Source organism: Vespa mandarinia, chromosome 4 (assembly GCF_050613455.1).
Source record: "Vespa mandarinia isolate Hongniang chromosome 4, ASM5061345v1, whole genome shotgun sequence".
NCBI lineage: Eukaryota > Metazoa > Arthropoda > Insecta > Hymenoptera > Vespidae > Vespa > Vespa mandarinia.
In genome coordinates this window covers 746437-762777 of record NC_140813.1, presented here as the reverse complement: position 1 = coordinate 762777, position 16341 = coordinate 746437, and the positions used below count along the sequence as shown (strand labels likewise).

Sequence of the window (16341 nt, the reverse complement as noted above, 5' to 3'; positions counted from 1 at the left end):
CTTTTAAATAGCCAATTTGCTGTAAGACGAATTTCCTAAAGGAGATATTAAATTCATTGAAATTTATGTTTCTCTAAGCTCTACAACATATATCTTGTATCGTTACATACAACAGCCTAACTGGATTCATGTATAAACCCAGTTTCTTAAAATGCTTTATAATACTCATATTTATTTATATTTGACATTATATTACACAATGCATAAAAATACACTAAAGTTAAGCGAAGGTATGTCCCAATCTTTGTTTCACATCAAATTGTTCATTGATATCTATGACAGAAGAAAAACATTCCCGCAGTAATTACGATTTTTCTAAATAAAGTTCATTCTAGCAATTTTCCAATTAAGTCTCTCTCGTAAATTACGATTAGTGTATATATATATATATATATCTACCCATCTATATATATATATATATATATATACATATACACTAATCAACTGCAACTATAGAGTTGTAAAAAAATGCTTCTGTTTCCTTGACTATTCTTTGAATGCAAATATACAAATTCTCTTATTATTAGGAATATAAAAAAATAAAAAACGATGTTAGTATTCTACAAATGTACACTGTCGTGACATTTTTATATATTGATATTAATTTTTCAAGGAAGCGCATATTTATTTTAATACGTTATTATATATCATTGTGTCTTAATGTTCATAGTATGCACATCATATTTTGTATTAAATGAAAAATTCAACCAACTCTCATTAGGTTGGCACTATATACAACAACATATTATATAGTTTATCTTGGGAACTTGTATTTTCTGCAGTTTTTATCTTTTTTTTTTTTACTTTCTTCTTTAAAATAAAATGTCATGATTTAGAATAATACTCTTATTATATTTTATGTACATTACATTCACTTTAAACATTATTTATATAGATATTAACTTAACATTTCAAATAACATTTAAGCTATTTAAAATAGTACCTAAAGTTTTAATAAGTAAGGTAAAAAGAATCTTTTTACCTTATTTATGTCAATCTATTTTACAGTCATGTTTTGATTGAGTCGAAGAATATTTGATTTCTGCCATTGTAACAAGTTTACAAATTTCCATTTTAATTTCAGCTTGGACATGCATGGGTAAACTAAGAACAGTCTGTGCCATACTTTCAAAAAATAACTCAATGCTACCTTTGTTATCTCTATCTTGCATTTTAATGAAACTAAACTCTTTCCGTGAAGTAGCATTGTTTTTATTATTATTTTTTTCATTACCATTTTCTTTCGTTAATAATTTCAAGCTGTTAGAATTTCCTGTTATGGATTTTGAATAATTACGTGTTCTCTTATTAGGCTTGCTCAATGTCGTACAATCCTGTATTTTTTCCTTGGATGGCATAGTGGTTGTAACAATAATTCGACTCGCAGAATTTAGTGCAGAAAATTCATTCATTGTGGAAGGTAAACCAAATATTTTTGGCTTATTTAAAAAACTTGGTTGATAAGGCTTTGGCCATATAGGCCGATATTTTGGACCTATTTTTTGTTCTGCGTTAGTGCTATAATTCGATTTTAACAAAGAAGTTTGCAATTGAGATCTGCCATCCATTGTTTTTTTTCGTCTACCCCGAAGGGATTTTCGTGGAGTAGAATAAAACACAGCTGTCTCAGTAATAGCATCCATCTCTAAATCAAACTGAAGATGCTCCATGGCAGTTGTATCTTCACTTTGATCATTTTGTTGTAGCTCCATGATACTAGAACAGGTGTCAACTTCTTCAAATGCTTCTCTTCATAATTACACAACTGGTATTTTTTTTTTTTCTTTTTTCGCATATTCATTACTTTTCACTCTTACAAATCTATCAAAATTTTATCGCAAAATATATTTGTAACATAAAAAGAGAAGAAAACAAATCTTCATTTATAATTACAAAAAAAAAACACAAATTATAATAGATTTCTTTTTTTGTAAAATTAATTTAATTATCAAAGAAGAATTTCTTATGATGTTTTTAATATACATTAATTAAAAATATTACGCTTACAATATCACATAAAATTTCAATACATTATATATATATATCCCATTACATTTGTATTTTAATTATATACGTGTTAGTACAATTAATTAACACATATGCATTATAAAAACACTGAAAATATAAATTAATTTGGACTAAAGTCTTGTATACTGTATCACAAAAAATTAAACTTACTTGAAGTGCAAAGATTTAATAGAGTTACTGTATCGACAATGTTAACTTCTCATATCTATTTAACTATCTTTATCGAATAACATCGACGAACAGTCACCTGTAATTGTCACTATTAGTCTATAAATGTAAAATAAATAAGAGAAAGATCACACCCTCTTTTTTCAGGACATTCACCAGCGCCATCTCTACTTGCTTTAGCCTATACAACGCTACAAGTAGGAATATTTTTCATTCATATATATATATATATATATATATATATATATATATAGATATACATATCGATGTAGCTTATCATCGACGATGTACTTGGAAGTTCGACCATTTAACCGGAAGATGGCACTCGAAGGTTCAGAAAATTATTCAAATCCATAATTTATTTTGAAAAATATTTTCAATCATAATTTATTTACAATAAAAAATGATTCAAAATACGTAAGAATTTAACAAGTTAAATATTCTCTTAAACGTTAAATCGTTAATATTATTTTCGATAAAAAAATTTTAAATAAACAGTTATACCAAGTATAACTATTTCTAACACTATAATAAGCAATAATACAAACTTATTAGTTAACACTCCTATTTTCATTCTATTCAAAATCCTCCGTGTTTTATTAAGTTCTTCATCAGTTTGGGATAATCTTCTTTTTGCTCGTAACAGACGCTCACTTTGCCCTGCTAATTCCGATATTACTTCAGTCCCTATTTGCTCACTTTCAGTTGCAATTATGTGTGACCTTGTCAGTGATTGCGTTGTACGTTCCAAAGTAGCATTAGTCTCAAGTAATGTACGACGATGCTCTGCGTCCCAATTAATTTGAGAATGCATTTTAATCGACGAAACGAATGTAGCCTCTCATATAATTTTCTACAAATTTATATTAATTTTCTGATTCGGTCATCATTTCTATGAATTCAGCTTCATCGACTACAATGATAAAAAATAAAAATAATGCAGAAGATTTTTAACTCCATAAATTGTTAAAATTTTTTTAATTGATAAATTTTATAAAAAGGATATATAATATAATGGTTTTACTAGAATCATCCTCATTTTTATCAAATTCTTTGATCATAAGTTTCATCTCATCAAGCGTCAGATTAGAATCAATTTTACTATTAATTCTTTGTAAATCTTCCAATCTGATTTTTTCAATCGAAGATTCTGCAGTAAATATCTTGAATGCATATTTAACATGATCAATAGGATCTTGTATTTTTAACTTTTCAAATACTAATAATTTGAAAGAAAATTAGTTGATATATCTAATGTGTATGTACTAGTTAACAAAGCTATTACAATGTATAATTATACAAACCAACATAATAAAAATCATCGAAACTAATTTTATCGTCACCACGTTTATCATACATGCGAATAACTGACAAAACAAAAGACTTATTTACTGTCAATCCTAAAGCTTTCATTGCCGTTTTAGCTTCTTGATAATCTAAATAACCATCTGAATCTGTATCCATTGATTTAAATGCCTCTTTTATAAGATATTTCTTATTCTTCCACAAATCAACATTATCTTTGTACGTAATTGTTTTAATAAAATTTGACATTTAATATTTAATTGCTATTTTCTTTACTCCAAGAATTGACAAGAGAAAATTATCAGAGAATGACATCAAAAGATAAATATATTGAAAGAGTCTATTGATCTAGATGAAAGTAAATAAAACAATATTATTTACCCTTTTGTCACTTTATTATATTCTTCCTTGAACTGTTAATACGTTTAATTTTTTTTATCGAATAAGAAAAAGATAACACATAATCGAGAATAATTTTCGTCGAGATTATATTACGACACACCCAATACGGAAAAATAAAATCGTCTGGAACTGACAACGAAAACACAAAGCTTAAGTATCGCCCTCGTCTTCGTTTTACTCTTGACGAACTACTATAACAAATTACGTCGGATCAGTCGATAAAACAGAATTATCATTAAAACAGAATTAACAATTATAAATACATATTATTTCTAATTTTTCTATAAATGACAAAATACGTTTACTGCAATATTACATCAAATATAATTCTCTATTTACAAATATATTTATTCATATTTTAATTTGATTCATTTAACAGGTTATATATACTTTATTGCCTATTTAAAATAACGTTAATCATGGAAACTTATTTATTTAATAACATCATATCTTTGATGAGTTCATATACGTGTTTTCTGCTTTGTATATTGAACCATAAACCATGATATGTTATTTTTATCTCTATTATACTCTTTGTATATTCTTATTTACTCTTCTATGCGTTTCTTCTTTTATTTGCTGTGAAACCTGACGACTTGTGTTATATTCACTTGGCATTGGTCATGACCTTGACCACGGTCGATATAAATGTATATATTATGTATGATGTATGTACTTACATATGTACATATGTTACTTTGCGTTATTTAAGAAAATTTAAAGCCATATTCCGATAAAATACTACGAGCTTAATTACACGCATATATATATATATTTATATATATATATATATATATATATATTTATATATATATATATTTATATATATATATATATATGTATATATACGTACGTTTGTATATACATATGTATATATGTATGTTATTAGAAACGTATAAATACAATATTGTTTGGTTATGTTTTTGTATTACGAAGAATCGCTAAGGAAAATTCATTTGTATAAAATAATTATAATTTACGATTGAATAGCATCGATATCATGCGACACAATTGTAAAATAATCTTAATTTTATACTTATCCAGTTTACATAACCATGTTCGGACTGTGTAGTTAAGTTGCAAAGATTATGACGTATACGAACATTAGACATGATTTATCCTATCAGAAACATTTATAATTTCAATATTTCCGATGTTATTTAATTGAGTTTTTAATTCAAACTTTTCGTATCGAATTACTCTGTGCTATTTGCTGACGCATTTCGTGGTGTCTTAAAAAAAAAAAAAAAAAAAAAAAACTAAAATTAAAATACGTCGAGTAATCTACGTATAGGGATACACGTGTATAGTACGTGTATACATAAATCTCAAACGTATGTATATAATTTTTTTTGGCTACGTCATAATCAAATACGAATTCTATCGAACTACACACGTTTGATTTGTGTGCAAGAGACGATTAGAAAAAAAGTTTCTTATAATAAACTTGAAATACATTATTCGATGTCGTTCCATGTATTTCGAAATGCTACGAGAGTGTAGCGACGATGATCATGCAGAAAATGAACGAAGGAAATTAAAACGAATTGAAAATGATCTTTATCTTCTATATTTTGATATGACCTTATCGTACTCAATGACTCATTGAATCAGCATTTTTCCAATTAAACATCGAAGGTTTATCGATTATCATCATAATTTGATCAATACTCATGATGTTGTTACATTTATTGAAAAAAATATTATCGAAAATCTTTTATATCTGATAAAATATTTAACATTTTTCGGTCACGCTATATATTAAGCCAAATACTTAAATAGTAGAGATTCTTTATTACTACGAAATTCATATGGTAGTATAGATTCATCAATGATGCAAATGGCGGAAAAAAACGGTTGAAGGTGAGACGATCCATACTATAGTAATGTGTGTGTGTGTGTGTGTGTGTGTGTATGTGTGTGTGTGTGTGTATCTGTCGGTGATCACATATCGTAACGGTTTGCGCCCGCGTGGTAGCTTCTAGCAATAACCGCTAGATTTTTCTCCAACTTTCCTTCCGCATTACTTCCGCGTCATTCTTCATTTTAATGATGAAAAACATCACAATTCGAGGTCCCAAAAATAAATAGATAATTTTTCAATGATAATATTAAATTGATATGATATTTTCTTTGCCAAATATACGATCGATACTGAAAGAAAATAATATTAAGACATCGCTAATCGATGGTCAATAATCCTTCCTACGGTTGTTTCCTCGAGTTACGTAGTAGATACGTCGACCAATCGTATCACCTCCCTCGTATAAACGCGAAGCTGATTGGCTATTATCCGAGTAGAACAGGAAGAACATTCCAGAAGCGTCCTTTCCCGAATAATATATACGGTGATAGGGTGCGGATTCGTCACTCACGTTGCGAATCGTCGTGTGGAGAACTTCTTCACTATCCTTCGAGAAATTTTTAATATTCGGAAACAAAGAAAAGGTACGTTTAATATAGTGTGACTTTCTATTGTCTGCTAAACGATATAATGCGGTAGATTGTGGATTTAAATTTGATGATTTTTTCATTATTAAAAATAAAAAGGAAATAGAGTAGATGTTCATCGAAAAAATATTTCCTCGTGATTTCAGAAATAAGAGAAAACTAAAATGGCCAAAGCACCCGCAGTTGGTATTGATCTTGGCACAACCTACTCTTGCGTTGGTGTATTCCAACATGGAAAGGTTGAAATCATCGCCAATGATCAAGGAAATCGTACTACGCCCAGTTATGTTGCATTTACCGACACCGAGCGTCTCATCGGAGATGCTGCTAAGAATCAAGTTGCTATGAACCCGAACAATACCATCTTTGGTAAGTTGCATAAACGATGGATCGTCGCTTTCAGATAACACGATCAATTTTACACATTTTTACAATCGTACTTGTTAATATGACAGTTTCATAAACTTTAATTAATTTAATTTCTTCAATATAAAAAAAATATATATAAAATAATAGATAAAAATAGATAAAATCATTTCTTTTTGTGGATCAATAAATGAAAGGTCCAATTGTTAATTTTCTACCTTTATAATACCCTAAATACAATGTCGAAGAAATTCTGATTTTCTTTGTAATTTTGACAGATGCTAAAAGACTGATTGGGCGCCGTTTCGAAGACCCTATTGTCCAGACCGATATGAAGCACTGGCCATTCACTGTTGTGAATGAAGGCGGCAAACCCAAAATTCAAGTTCAATACAAAGGAGAGACGAAGACTTTCTTCCCAGAAGAAGTAAGTTCCATGGTCCTTGTGAAGATGAAGGAAACTGCAGAGGCATATTTAGGAAAGAACGTCACCAATGCTGTAATCACAGTACCAGCTTACTTCAACGACTCGCAGCGTCAGGCAACCAAGGACGCTGGTACCATCTCGGGCTTGAACGTATTGCGTATCATCAACGAGCCCACCGCTGCCGCCATTGCTTACGGTCTAGACAAAAAAGCATCGGGCGAGCGTAACGTCCTTATTTTCGATCTTGGCGGTGGCACCTTCGATGTCTCCATTCTGACGATCGAAGATGGCATCTTCGAGGTCAAGTCCACGGCAGGTGACACTCATCTTGGCGGTGAAGATTTCGACAATCGTATGGTCAACCATTTCGTTCAAGAATTCAAGCGCAAATATAAAAAAGATCTTACTTCCAACAAGCGTGCATTACGCCGTCTCCGTACAGCTTGTGAAAGGGCGAAGCGTACTCTTTCATCATCGACCCAAGCAAGTATCGAGATCGATTCCCTCTATGAAGGTATTGATTTCTATACTTCCATAACGAGGGCGCGTTTCGAAGAACTCTGTGCGGATCTCTTCAGGAGTACTCTCGAACCAGTTGAAAAATCATTGCGCGATGCCAAGATGGACAAGGCTCAAATTCATGACATTGTCCTCGTCGGTGGTTCCACGCGTATTCCGAAAATTCAAAAACTTTTACAAGACTTCTTCAACGGCAAGGAACTGAACAAATCGATCAATCCCGACGAGGCCGTAGCCTACGGTGCGGCCGTACAAGCTGCCATCCTTCATGGAGACAAGTCCGAGGAGGTTCAAGATCTTTTGCTCCTTGACGTTACTCCATTGTCCCTTGGTATCGAAACTGCTGGCGGTGTTATGACGGCGCTTATCAAGAGAAATACAACTATTCCAACCAAGCAAACGCAAACATTTACTACTTATGCCGACAATCAACCTGGTGTATTGATTCAAGTATACGAGGGTGAACGTGCTATGACCAAGGACAACAATCTCTTGGGTAAATTCGAACTTAGTGGAATTCCACCGGCACCACGAGGTGTACCGCAGATCGAAGTTACCTTCGATATCGATGCCAACGGTATCCTTAATGTTTCTGCCGTGGACAAATCTACTGGCAAGGAGAATAAGATCACCATTACTAACGATAAGGGACGCCTTAGTAAGGAAGACATCGAGAGAATGGTTAATGAAGCTGAGAAATATCGTAGCGAAGATGAAAAACAGAAGGAAACCATTGCTGCTAAAAACAGTCTTGAGTCTTACTGCTTTAACATCAAGAGTACTGCGGAGGATGAAAAGCTCAAAGATAAGATCAGCGCCAGTGACAAACAACTTGTCCTAGACAAATGCAATGAGATCATTAAATGGCTCGACGCTAATCAGCTGGCTGATAAGGAGGAATACGAGCATAAGCAGAAGGAACTGGAGTCTATCTGCAATCCCATCATCACGAAATTGTACCAAGGAGCAGGCGGTATGCCAGGTGGTGGTTTCCCTGGTGCTGGCGGTGCTGCTCCTGGTGGAGCTCCTGGTGGTGGTAGCGCTTCTGGACCTACCATCGAGGAAGTTGATTAAAGGAAATTTTGTTCCCTCTTGCCACTGCCCTCTCTTATTGTACTTGAATAAAAGGACATAGAACGATTACAAGCAGCTTTTTTTTTTTTATTTTCTTTTCTAATATTCTTCGATAAACTGTAAAATCTTTCAGTTCCTGTTATTTTTTTTCTCTCTCTCCACATATACTTACTATTTTATTTATTTATTTATTCTGCAAGTACTAAGGTGATATATTGCATTAATTTGTACAGTATTCTCTTACAAAGATATTTTATGCTGTATTGTAAGGAATAAGTCCGTAAGGATTTGTTAAGTTTCTATGTTCCCGAAGAACTGCATAAATACAAAACATTTCTGAAACCTATGAAACGCTTCTTTATTGTACTTCCGTTGTATCCCATATAAATATAGATCTAAAATTTAATACCTTCACTGATATTATATTTTAATAAATGTCAATCTCATACACACATACACACACACACACACACACACGAGTAAAACGTTCATGTTTTGTTTAAAATACATAATCGATAATGCTGCACGATCTTTTTTTTTCCTTTTCGTTTAGGCAAATTCAATGATTTATAATAGCCACACTTAGTTTGGAAAACAAGATTTTATTTTACAAGCATTATAAAGGAAATTTTACACCAAACTTAATGAAGAATCTAATACTAAAACATTGCAATTTTTGTAATAAAATATTCAAATTTATTTCCGGAGACCAACTAAATTTTGAGTAAAATAAAGAACAAAACACAAGCAGCTTCTCTAAAATTAATAATATTTAAGCTTTGTTTATGATGCGCGTGACATATTGGTTGCAAATAATACAGTAGCCTTATTCTTCTTCTTCTTTTTGCCTCTTACATTATCGTTCAACTTTGCTTCTGTAACATATATTAGATGTATAATACATGTAGAGAAATTATACACGAGTCCAAAAGTATATACACACACACACGCACACACACATATATATACACACGCAACACTTATTTCCAACAATATTGTCATACCAGCATTTAACAATTTTGTCCGCTCCAAAGCCTGTGCTAAGGCGTCGCCAAAACTTTGACTATAGGATGGAGCATGAGCACAATCGTCTTCATCGATATCTGATTTAACAGATTTTGGTTTTTCAGGAAGTTTAGTTTTGACCGTTGGCCACGATTTGCCAGGTTTGAAGCGTGCACCAGTATTACGTAACATTTCAGCAAACGACGGCCCTTGTTCATTCGGGTTATTTATTTTTCTCGTAGTTGATACAACTTCGTCAAATGTACTTAAAGACGGACTGCTGGCTACACTGGAGGTAGCCAATGATTCTGATGGCGAAGGAATCGCATCTCTATACATAAATATGTTCAGTTTTAAATCTAAATTTTTTTTTGCGTATGATTTATACATGTAAACAATTAAAAACATACTCTGTAAAAAGTTCTGGTTGCCACTGAGGAAAGTGACGCGTTGAATCGATGTTCACATTTGGCACTGGATATTTGCCCATTTGTTTATTTTCTTGTTCTATTATCTTTTTTTCTCGTTTCCTTTCTTCGCGTTCCCTGCGTTGCCTTCTCTTCTGTCGGGTTTCCAATTGTTCTGGCGATAAAAGAATTTAATATAATAAATCCGAAGTAATAATATAATCAATTTTAATGACGAAAGGATAGATACATAGATTTATTACCATGAAAAGAATTAAGAACATCTTCCGATACAATAGGTGGCTTAAGTTCTATCTCAGCAACCTCAAATTGACAGGTTAAAGGTAAATGACAAAGATATCTTAATCGCCGTCTTAAATCTTCCGTAAAACTGCCTACTTCCTTTTCTAATAATTTTCCCGTAATAACCGGAGGACAATGCTCAAGACTACCATATTGCATTTCTAACATTTTCACATTCATTGCATGGAGATACACATTTTGTCCGTCTTCAGCTAAAAAGAAACGTAAACGTAAATTTTGCGATATATCTCATTATAATCAATCTTATATACACGAAAAATTGCAATTTTATAATTACCTTGATAGAAATAAAAGAATTTCTGCGAAGGCGAAGGTAACTGCGTTTCATTCGAAAATATGTTACTTGTTTCAGTTCCCTCATCACACGTAGATTGATCTTCTTTGGATAAATTACTTACTTCGTCGTTACTTTGCTGTATTAGTTGACTTTCTTGTTTCTCTTGTTCAACTTTATCTCCTATTGATGTAGATGAAATATTTCCTATTACTTCTTGATGTGACCCGTCGTCATTTACTTTCTACATTCAATTACATATTCGTTTAATTTTGTCTTATAATGAAAATGAAAGACAAAACCATAAAAAATACCTTTTGCAGAAGTTCTTCTTCCCTCTTTGCAAGTTCACAGATTGCTTGTTCGATATAGCAATTTTCAGGGGAATGTGGATCATTCATTAATTCAATTCTTAATTGCGCACGTTCAGACTCTATGATATCCATGATCTATATAATTAAAAAGGTCTATGATAACATTTTTAACAAAATTTAATTACAAATATATCTGTTATGTTCTATAATCTATTTCAAACTTACGTCTTTTGGATTTGCTATTAGAAGTTTAGAGAAAAGTTGTTTATTGCAATCTTTAGAAACCTGGAAAAATGTTGTTGGAGAGGCTGTAATAGGTTCACTTGCAGGAATTGCAATTAATGAACCCCTTTCACGTCGCATTAAACGTAATGTTATTGGATCTCCCAAATTGACAGCATTCTGTGTAACCTCAATAACACTAAAAAAAATGAAAACAATACATTATCTTTAGCCGATAATTTACATATAAATGATATATAATGATTAAAATTTACCTTTTCAAATCAGATTTATGTACAGATTCATAGCAAATAGGACACTTGCGCCACGATTTATCAGATAAAGACAAATAATGTAGAATACATGACCAACAATAAACATGACCGCAGCGAGTCATTTTTGCAGCTACTGGTGAGAACAAACAAATTGGGCACGATAAGCTTTCTGTATTATGAATTTTCTGAAATTAAAATTTAATATATAAAATATCTCGTTAATTTGCATGTATAAGAAGAAAATAAATAAGTGCGTTTAGAGGCTTACTACTTGTTCTATATATTTCCAATCAACGAGCGCATCAGGATCAATTAGGTATAAAGAATAATCTTCATTGGCAGTCACAACAAATTGGCAGCTAAAAAAATATAAAAATAAGTAAAAACTATTTATAATATGCGTATATATGTATATATATATAAATATATAAATTGTAATTATAGATCTTCACCTGGCTTGCAAGAATTGTTCCTTGTTATACTTATGCCGTTGTACTGGCGGAAGCCATCTGTTACTATTACGATTGTAGGCTTTACTCGTATTTCCCATTCTCCATGTATCCGAACCACTTTGCATGTCACGTGGTTCATAATGGAAATTTAGCAGATGATTCAAATTCTGCTTTTTACTTCCTTGTGCCATCACTGAGCCGAACTCAGCTGTTTCAATTTCTACTACCTATGTAAAACATGAAGATTACTTTTTAATAGAATTATTTATATATATATATAATATATATTTACCTTGGTATCCTCCTTTGAACCGCCATGATATTGTCCTTTAGGTTTTGGTCTCTTATCAAAAATTTTTGCTTTCTGTGTATTGTACTTTTTTGTCTGATCATATTTAGACAAGCTATTAGCGCCAGTTGGTTCACGTTTACGTGATGTTTTCGGAAATAATTTGTTGTTGGCAACATCTATAATAAATAAAATGTTCGCGATAAAGGACGTTTAAGCACTACAAATATATCGATAGTAAATCCATAAAATTTGCTTTCGTAGGTATTACGCCATATATGTTAATAATCGCATACGAAACAGTAGGTCCAAAATATAATCATAATGGTTAGATATTATTAAATGAATTTCAATATTTTAGAATATTAATATTGAAAAAGTATCGTTTTAAAGAGCAGGGGTGGAGGGAGAGGAGAGTAGAGGGGAAGAGAAAATAAAATAAAACAAAATAAAATACAATAAAATGAAATAAAATGAAGTGAAGTGAAGTGAAGTGAAGTGAAGTGAAGTGAAGTGAAGTGAAATGAAGTGAAAGGAAATAAAAAACAAAATCATAAATCTAAAATAACGAACTAATGTCGATTAACTACTAGCGACACGAAGTGGTGACGTACCTTGACTTTTCTTGGAATCACCAGCAGTCCCCTTTGAAGAGGACTGTGGGTATTTGGTCTTTTTGTCCATTGGCAGTTCGGCTATAATTGGCCTCGTTTTTCGCGTTGGCAGAGATGTGGTCTCCTCCGTATGGAGAAATAATATTTTTCTGCAAGCCCTTCATCTTCTTCAATAAGCCATGTTTCGTCAGTTCCAAAGTTGTAAAAGAAACCCTCGATAAGCCGATGGTCGACCGTCGATGAGTCGGTTTAACGACGTTTAAACGAAGCACAGAAAAAAGCGAAAGCTCTCGCTTTTTAGGAAGCGATTGGCCTCCCTTTCGTCGTAAACGACGATATAATATTTCTGCGGACCACCGCGGTCGCGATTTCGTCGCTATGATGGCGACGAAATTAATGATCTTTGCGCAACCGGAAGTTTAGTTTGCAACGTCATTCGTTACTCGATATCATTACTTTAAATAGTAACTAGCATACTTTAAAGATACATTATAAACGTGTACCAAAAAAATCTTTAACTTTTCAAATTTTCTAGCAGATAGCGCTTTAATCATCTTAGATTTTATTGTTTCTTCTTATAATCGTTCATTTAAACTAACGTAGTACATCGATACTTCCGTTATTTGAATGATCAAATGCTAGTTATCGAAGCAGAGACCTCTTGAATTTTATAACGATTAAGATTCGAACGATAAGGATAAAGTTACAGATATTCTTTGATAATGATACTTACGATGATTATTATAGCAGAGGATAAAGTACAATGATACGATAGATCCTTTATAAAATTTTTCATATAATAAAATGTTAATAAAGATTAAATTAATGTCGAGAGAAAGGCGCAATTCGGCGCATGCGCAAAGACTGTGTTTTAGAAGACACGTTATGCTGCAAATAATATATATGTATACATATATACGTTCATTGTTACTGTTATTTTACCACCTGCAGAAACATCTTGCAAAAGGTTTATACATAGGAAAAAAAATTTGATATTCATAATACACGAAAAGAATATTTTTTTTTATATTTATGAAATCGAACTTTTTTAATTACTTTTTCAAAATGCCATTTTATTATGCTGTTGCTAAAGGTCGAAAGCCAGGAATTTACCTTAATTGGTAATAAAAATGTGAACATGTAAAAGCGTATGAATATGTATATGCTTTAAATATTTATTATAATCTTTTTAAGGCAAAAATGTTATGAACAAGTTAATAAATTTAATGGATCTATATATAAGAAGTTCTCATCGCAGTTAGAAGCAGAAAATTTTATAAAACAACGTGGTGATTCTTCGAATATGTTATCATCAAGCAAGTTGATTGAAGAAAATAAGTAAATATTTGCAATAATATTAAATTCTTTAGTTAGACTTTCTGTAATATATAGCATTCTATATTGGGTTTTATTCAACTAATTTTCTTAAGATTAATAAGAAAATTTTTTATTCTGTGCTATTATGATTTTTATGCTTATATATGCATATATATATAGATTATATATAGATTAATAAACATTGCTTTGAAAAAGTAACTAGATATGGGTTATACTAGATACAATTAATATATACACTATATATTAATACATAATAATATTATACACATATATATACACTAGATACAATGATAATATGTTTTATCAATGTTAAGGTGTGGATATATATTAAATCAGGAAAAGAAAAATATACAGAAACGTACGTTGTCACCAGGATCAAGAAAATTGGTTTCAAAGTCTAAAATAAGGAAACTTGAATCTGTTGAAATTTTAAAGGTAAATCTTAATTAATTTTGACCAATATACTATAATACGAATACAAAATATAGCAAAAAAAAAAAGCTTACATGTAACTATTTGTTATACAGAATTCTCATTGTACATCTCAAGACACAAATCATACTGTGGGAAAAGAATATGTTGATGTATATACAGATGGAGCATGCTCATCAAATGGTAGAAGAGGTGCACGAGCTGGAATCGGTGTTTGGTTTGGAGACAATCATCCTTTGTTGGTTTTTTTAATCGCTGTATTGTGATCTTACATATTTTTATATTATCGGTCATAGAAAATTTGTAATTTTATATTTACAGAAATGTATCCAAACCTGTAGTTGGTAGGGCAACTAATAATATGGCAGAGATTCAAGCAGTGACAGTGGCAGCTAGACAAGCCGAAAAAGCAGGCATAATGAAATTAAAAATTAATACAGATTCCAAATTCCTTATTAATTGTATCACAAATTGGATGCCCAAATGGAAAAGAAATGGGTGGAAAACTTCAACTAATAAACCAGTTATCAATAAAACTGAACTTTTGGAAATGGAAGCAGCACTTAAATCTTTAGATGTTAAATGGGTAAAGTTTATTTACAGTATGATATAATTTCATATCAATTAATTGTCATATAATAAATTTAATTAATAATATTTATAATATAACAGAATCATGTGAATGGACACGTCGGAATCTATGGTAATGAAATGGCAGATAAATTAGCAAGACAAGGTATTGCATGTGACAAGTAATCTTTGAAAAAATAAGGCCAATTATTTATTTTGACATGTATGTATAGATAAAACATTTTGTAAAATTTTGCATATTTTATTTAGTATAATCTATATCCTTTAATGTTAATATTTATAACAATTTTTTAAAAATTATTATTATAAAATATTTCTGTAATACGATAAGTATAAGAAAGTACTTTGAAATAGTTTATATAAGCCGTTTATTTTGAAAGTGGTCAACTCCATTTATCTTTAAATCGAGATATTTAAGGGTTTGCGTTTCAATGAATTTAAAAATATACGTATAGGATACTAATGAGTCATACTACTTAAGTGTATCTAAGGGTGTTAAATTTATAATTCCTATTAAAATAGTGGTAATTATTAAGTGAATAATATGCGTTTTCTTATCAAGAATGGAATTAGACCACTTTCAAAATTAACAATCAAATTCATTATAAAATTTGAAGGTGCCCAAGTCCATTCAACATAATTTAAGTTTATTCAAATTGAAAAAAACAATACTCAATTTATTTTACATATCTTTAAAACACTTCGAAAACATAATTTATGCAATTCAAAACATTTTTTAACTACATAACATACAAAATTACAAACATAAATTTATTACAAAACAATTTACTACTCATATAGATTTTGTGTATGTGAAAGAGATTTAAAGAAATCATGATGTTTTGGTGGTATATATCGTAATAGATCAATTATGTCCTTGTTGTAATTTGTCTAATATTTTTATACAGTGATGTCAATACAATATTTTTGAACTTTCTTGGTCTACCCCGACGTGATAATAAATTCAGGACTTTAAAATTTTCATTTTCATTCATTGATTTAAGTATAAATGGAGTTAGGCCACTTTCAATATAAACGGCTCATATTATAACGTGAACTTCAAA

The 16341-nt window shown here is 30.9% G+C and overlaps 6 protein-coding genes across 7 annotated transcripts; 2 read left to right on the top strand and 4 right to left on the bottom strand.

Moving 5' to 3' along the window:
- Window positions 1-9: 9 nt before the first annotated feature.
- Window positions 10-2870, bottom strand: LOC146873037 (uncharacterized). Of its 2 annotated transcripts, XM_035878702.2 has the most exons (3): window positions 2745-2870; window positions 2179-2275; window positions 10-1716 (listed from the first exon to the last, which is right to left on the bottom strand). In XM_035878702.2, exon 3 carries the CDS (start codon window positions 1710-1712, stop codon window positions 993-995), a length of 720 nt encoding a protein of 239 aa, XP_035734595.2. In that variant the 5' UTR covers window positions 1713-1716; window positions 2179-2275; window positions 2745-2870; the 3' UTR covers window positions 10-992. The 2 variants fall into 2 exon arrangements, with proteins under 2 accessions (XP_035734595.2, XP_085512543.1); XM_085656417.1 differs by lacking the exon at window positions 2745-2870 and having other exon boundaries at window positions 10-1732; window positions 2179-2375.
- On the bottom strand, window positions 2535-3010 carry Vti1b (Vesicle transport through interaction with t-SNAREs 1b). Its single transcript, XM_085656418.1, has one exon. It carries the CDS (start codon window positions 3008-3010, stop codon window positions 2663-2665), a length of 348 nt encoding a protein of 115 aa, XP_085512544.1. The 3' UTR covers window positions 2535-2662.
- On the bottom strand, window positions 2967-3875 carry LOC118447231 (uncharacterized). The gene is made up of 3 exons (XM_035878951.2): window positions 3501-3875; window positions 3221-3415; window positions 2967-3109 (listed from the first exon to the last, which is right to left on the bottom strand). Exons 1-3 carry the CDS (start codon window positions 3748-3750, stop codon window positions 3063-3065), a joined length of 492 nt encoding a protein of 163 aa, XP_035734844.1. The 5' UTR covers window positions 3751-3875; the 3' UTR covers window positions 2967-3062.
- A 2315-nt stretch (window positions 3876-6190) lies between these two features.
- Hsc70-4 (heat shock protein cognate 4) lies at window positions 6191-8812 on the top strand. Its single transcript, XM_035878656.2, has 3 exons — window positions 6191-6351; window positions 6501-6723; window positions 6999-8812. The coding sequence occupies exons 2-3, from the start codon at window positions 6519-6521 to the stop codon at window positions 8738-8740; spliced, it is 1947 nt and encodes a 648-aa protein (XP_035734549.1). The 5' UTR covers window positions 6191-6351; window positions 6501-6518; the 3' UTR covers window positions 8741-8812.
- LOC118447124 (E3 ubiquitin-protein ligase RNF10) lies at window positions 6999-13361 on the bottom strand. The gene is made up of 12 exons (XM_035878648.2): window positions 12917-13361; window positions 12306-12481; window positions 12014-12240; window positions 11830-11920; window positions 11562-11746; window positions 11290-11485; window positions 11065-11199; window positions 10754-10994; window positions 10416-10667; window positions 10156-10327; window positions 9745-10076; window positions 6999-9615 (listed from the first exon to the last, which is right to left on the bottom strand). The coding sequence occupies exons 1-12, from the start codon at window positions 12984-12986 to the stop codon at window positions 9524-9526; spliced, it is 2169 nt and encodes a 722-aa protein (XP_035734541.2). The 5' UTR covers window positions 12987-13361; the 3' UTR covers window positions 6999-9523.
- Window positions 13362-13889: 528 nt separating this feature from the next.
- On the top strand, window positions 13890-15485 carry rnh1 (ribonuclease H1). Its single transcript, XM_035878700.2, has 6 exons — window positions 13890-14037; window positions 14111-14254; window positions 14569-14689; window positions 14782-14924; window positions 15008-15272; window positions 15359-15485. The coding sequence occupies exons 1-6, from the start codon at window positions 13949-13951 to the stop codon at window positions 15440-15442; spliced, it is 846 nt and encodes a 281-aa protein (XP_035734593.1). The 5' UTR covers window positions 13890-13948; the 3' UTR covers window positions 15443-15485.
- Window positions 15486-16341: the final 856 nt, after the last annotated feature.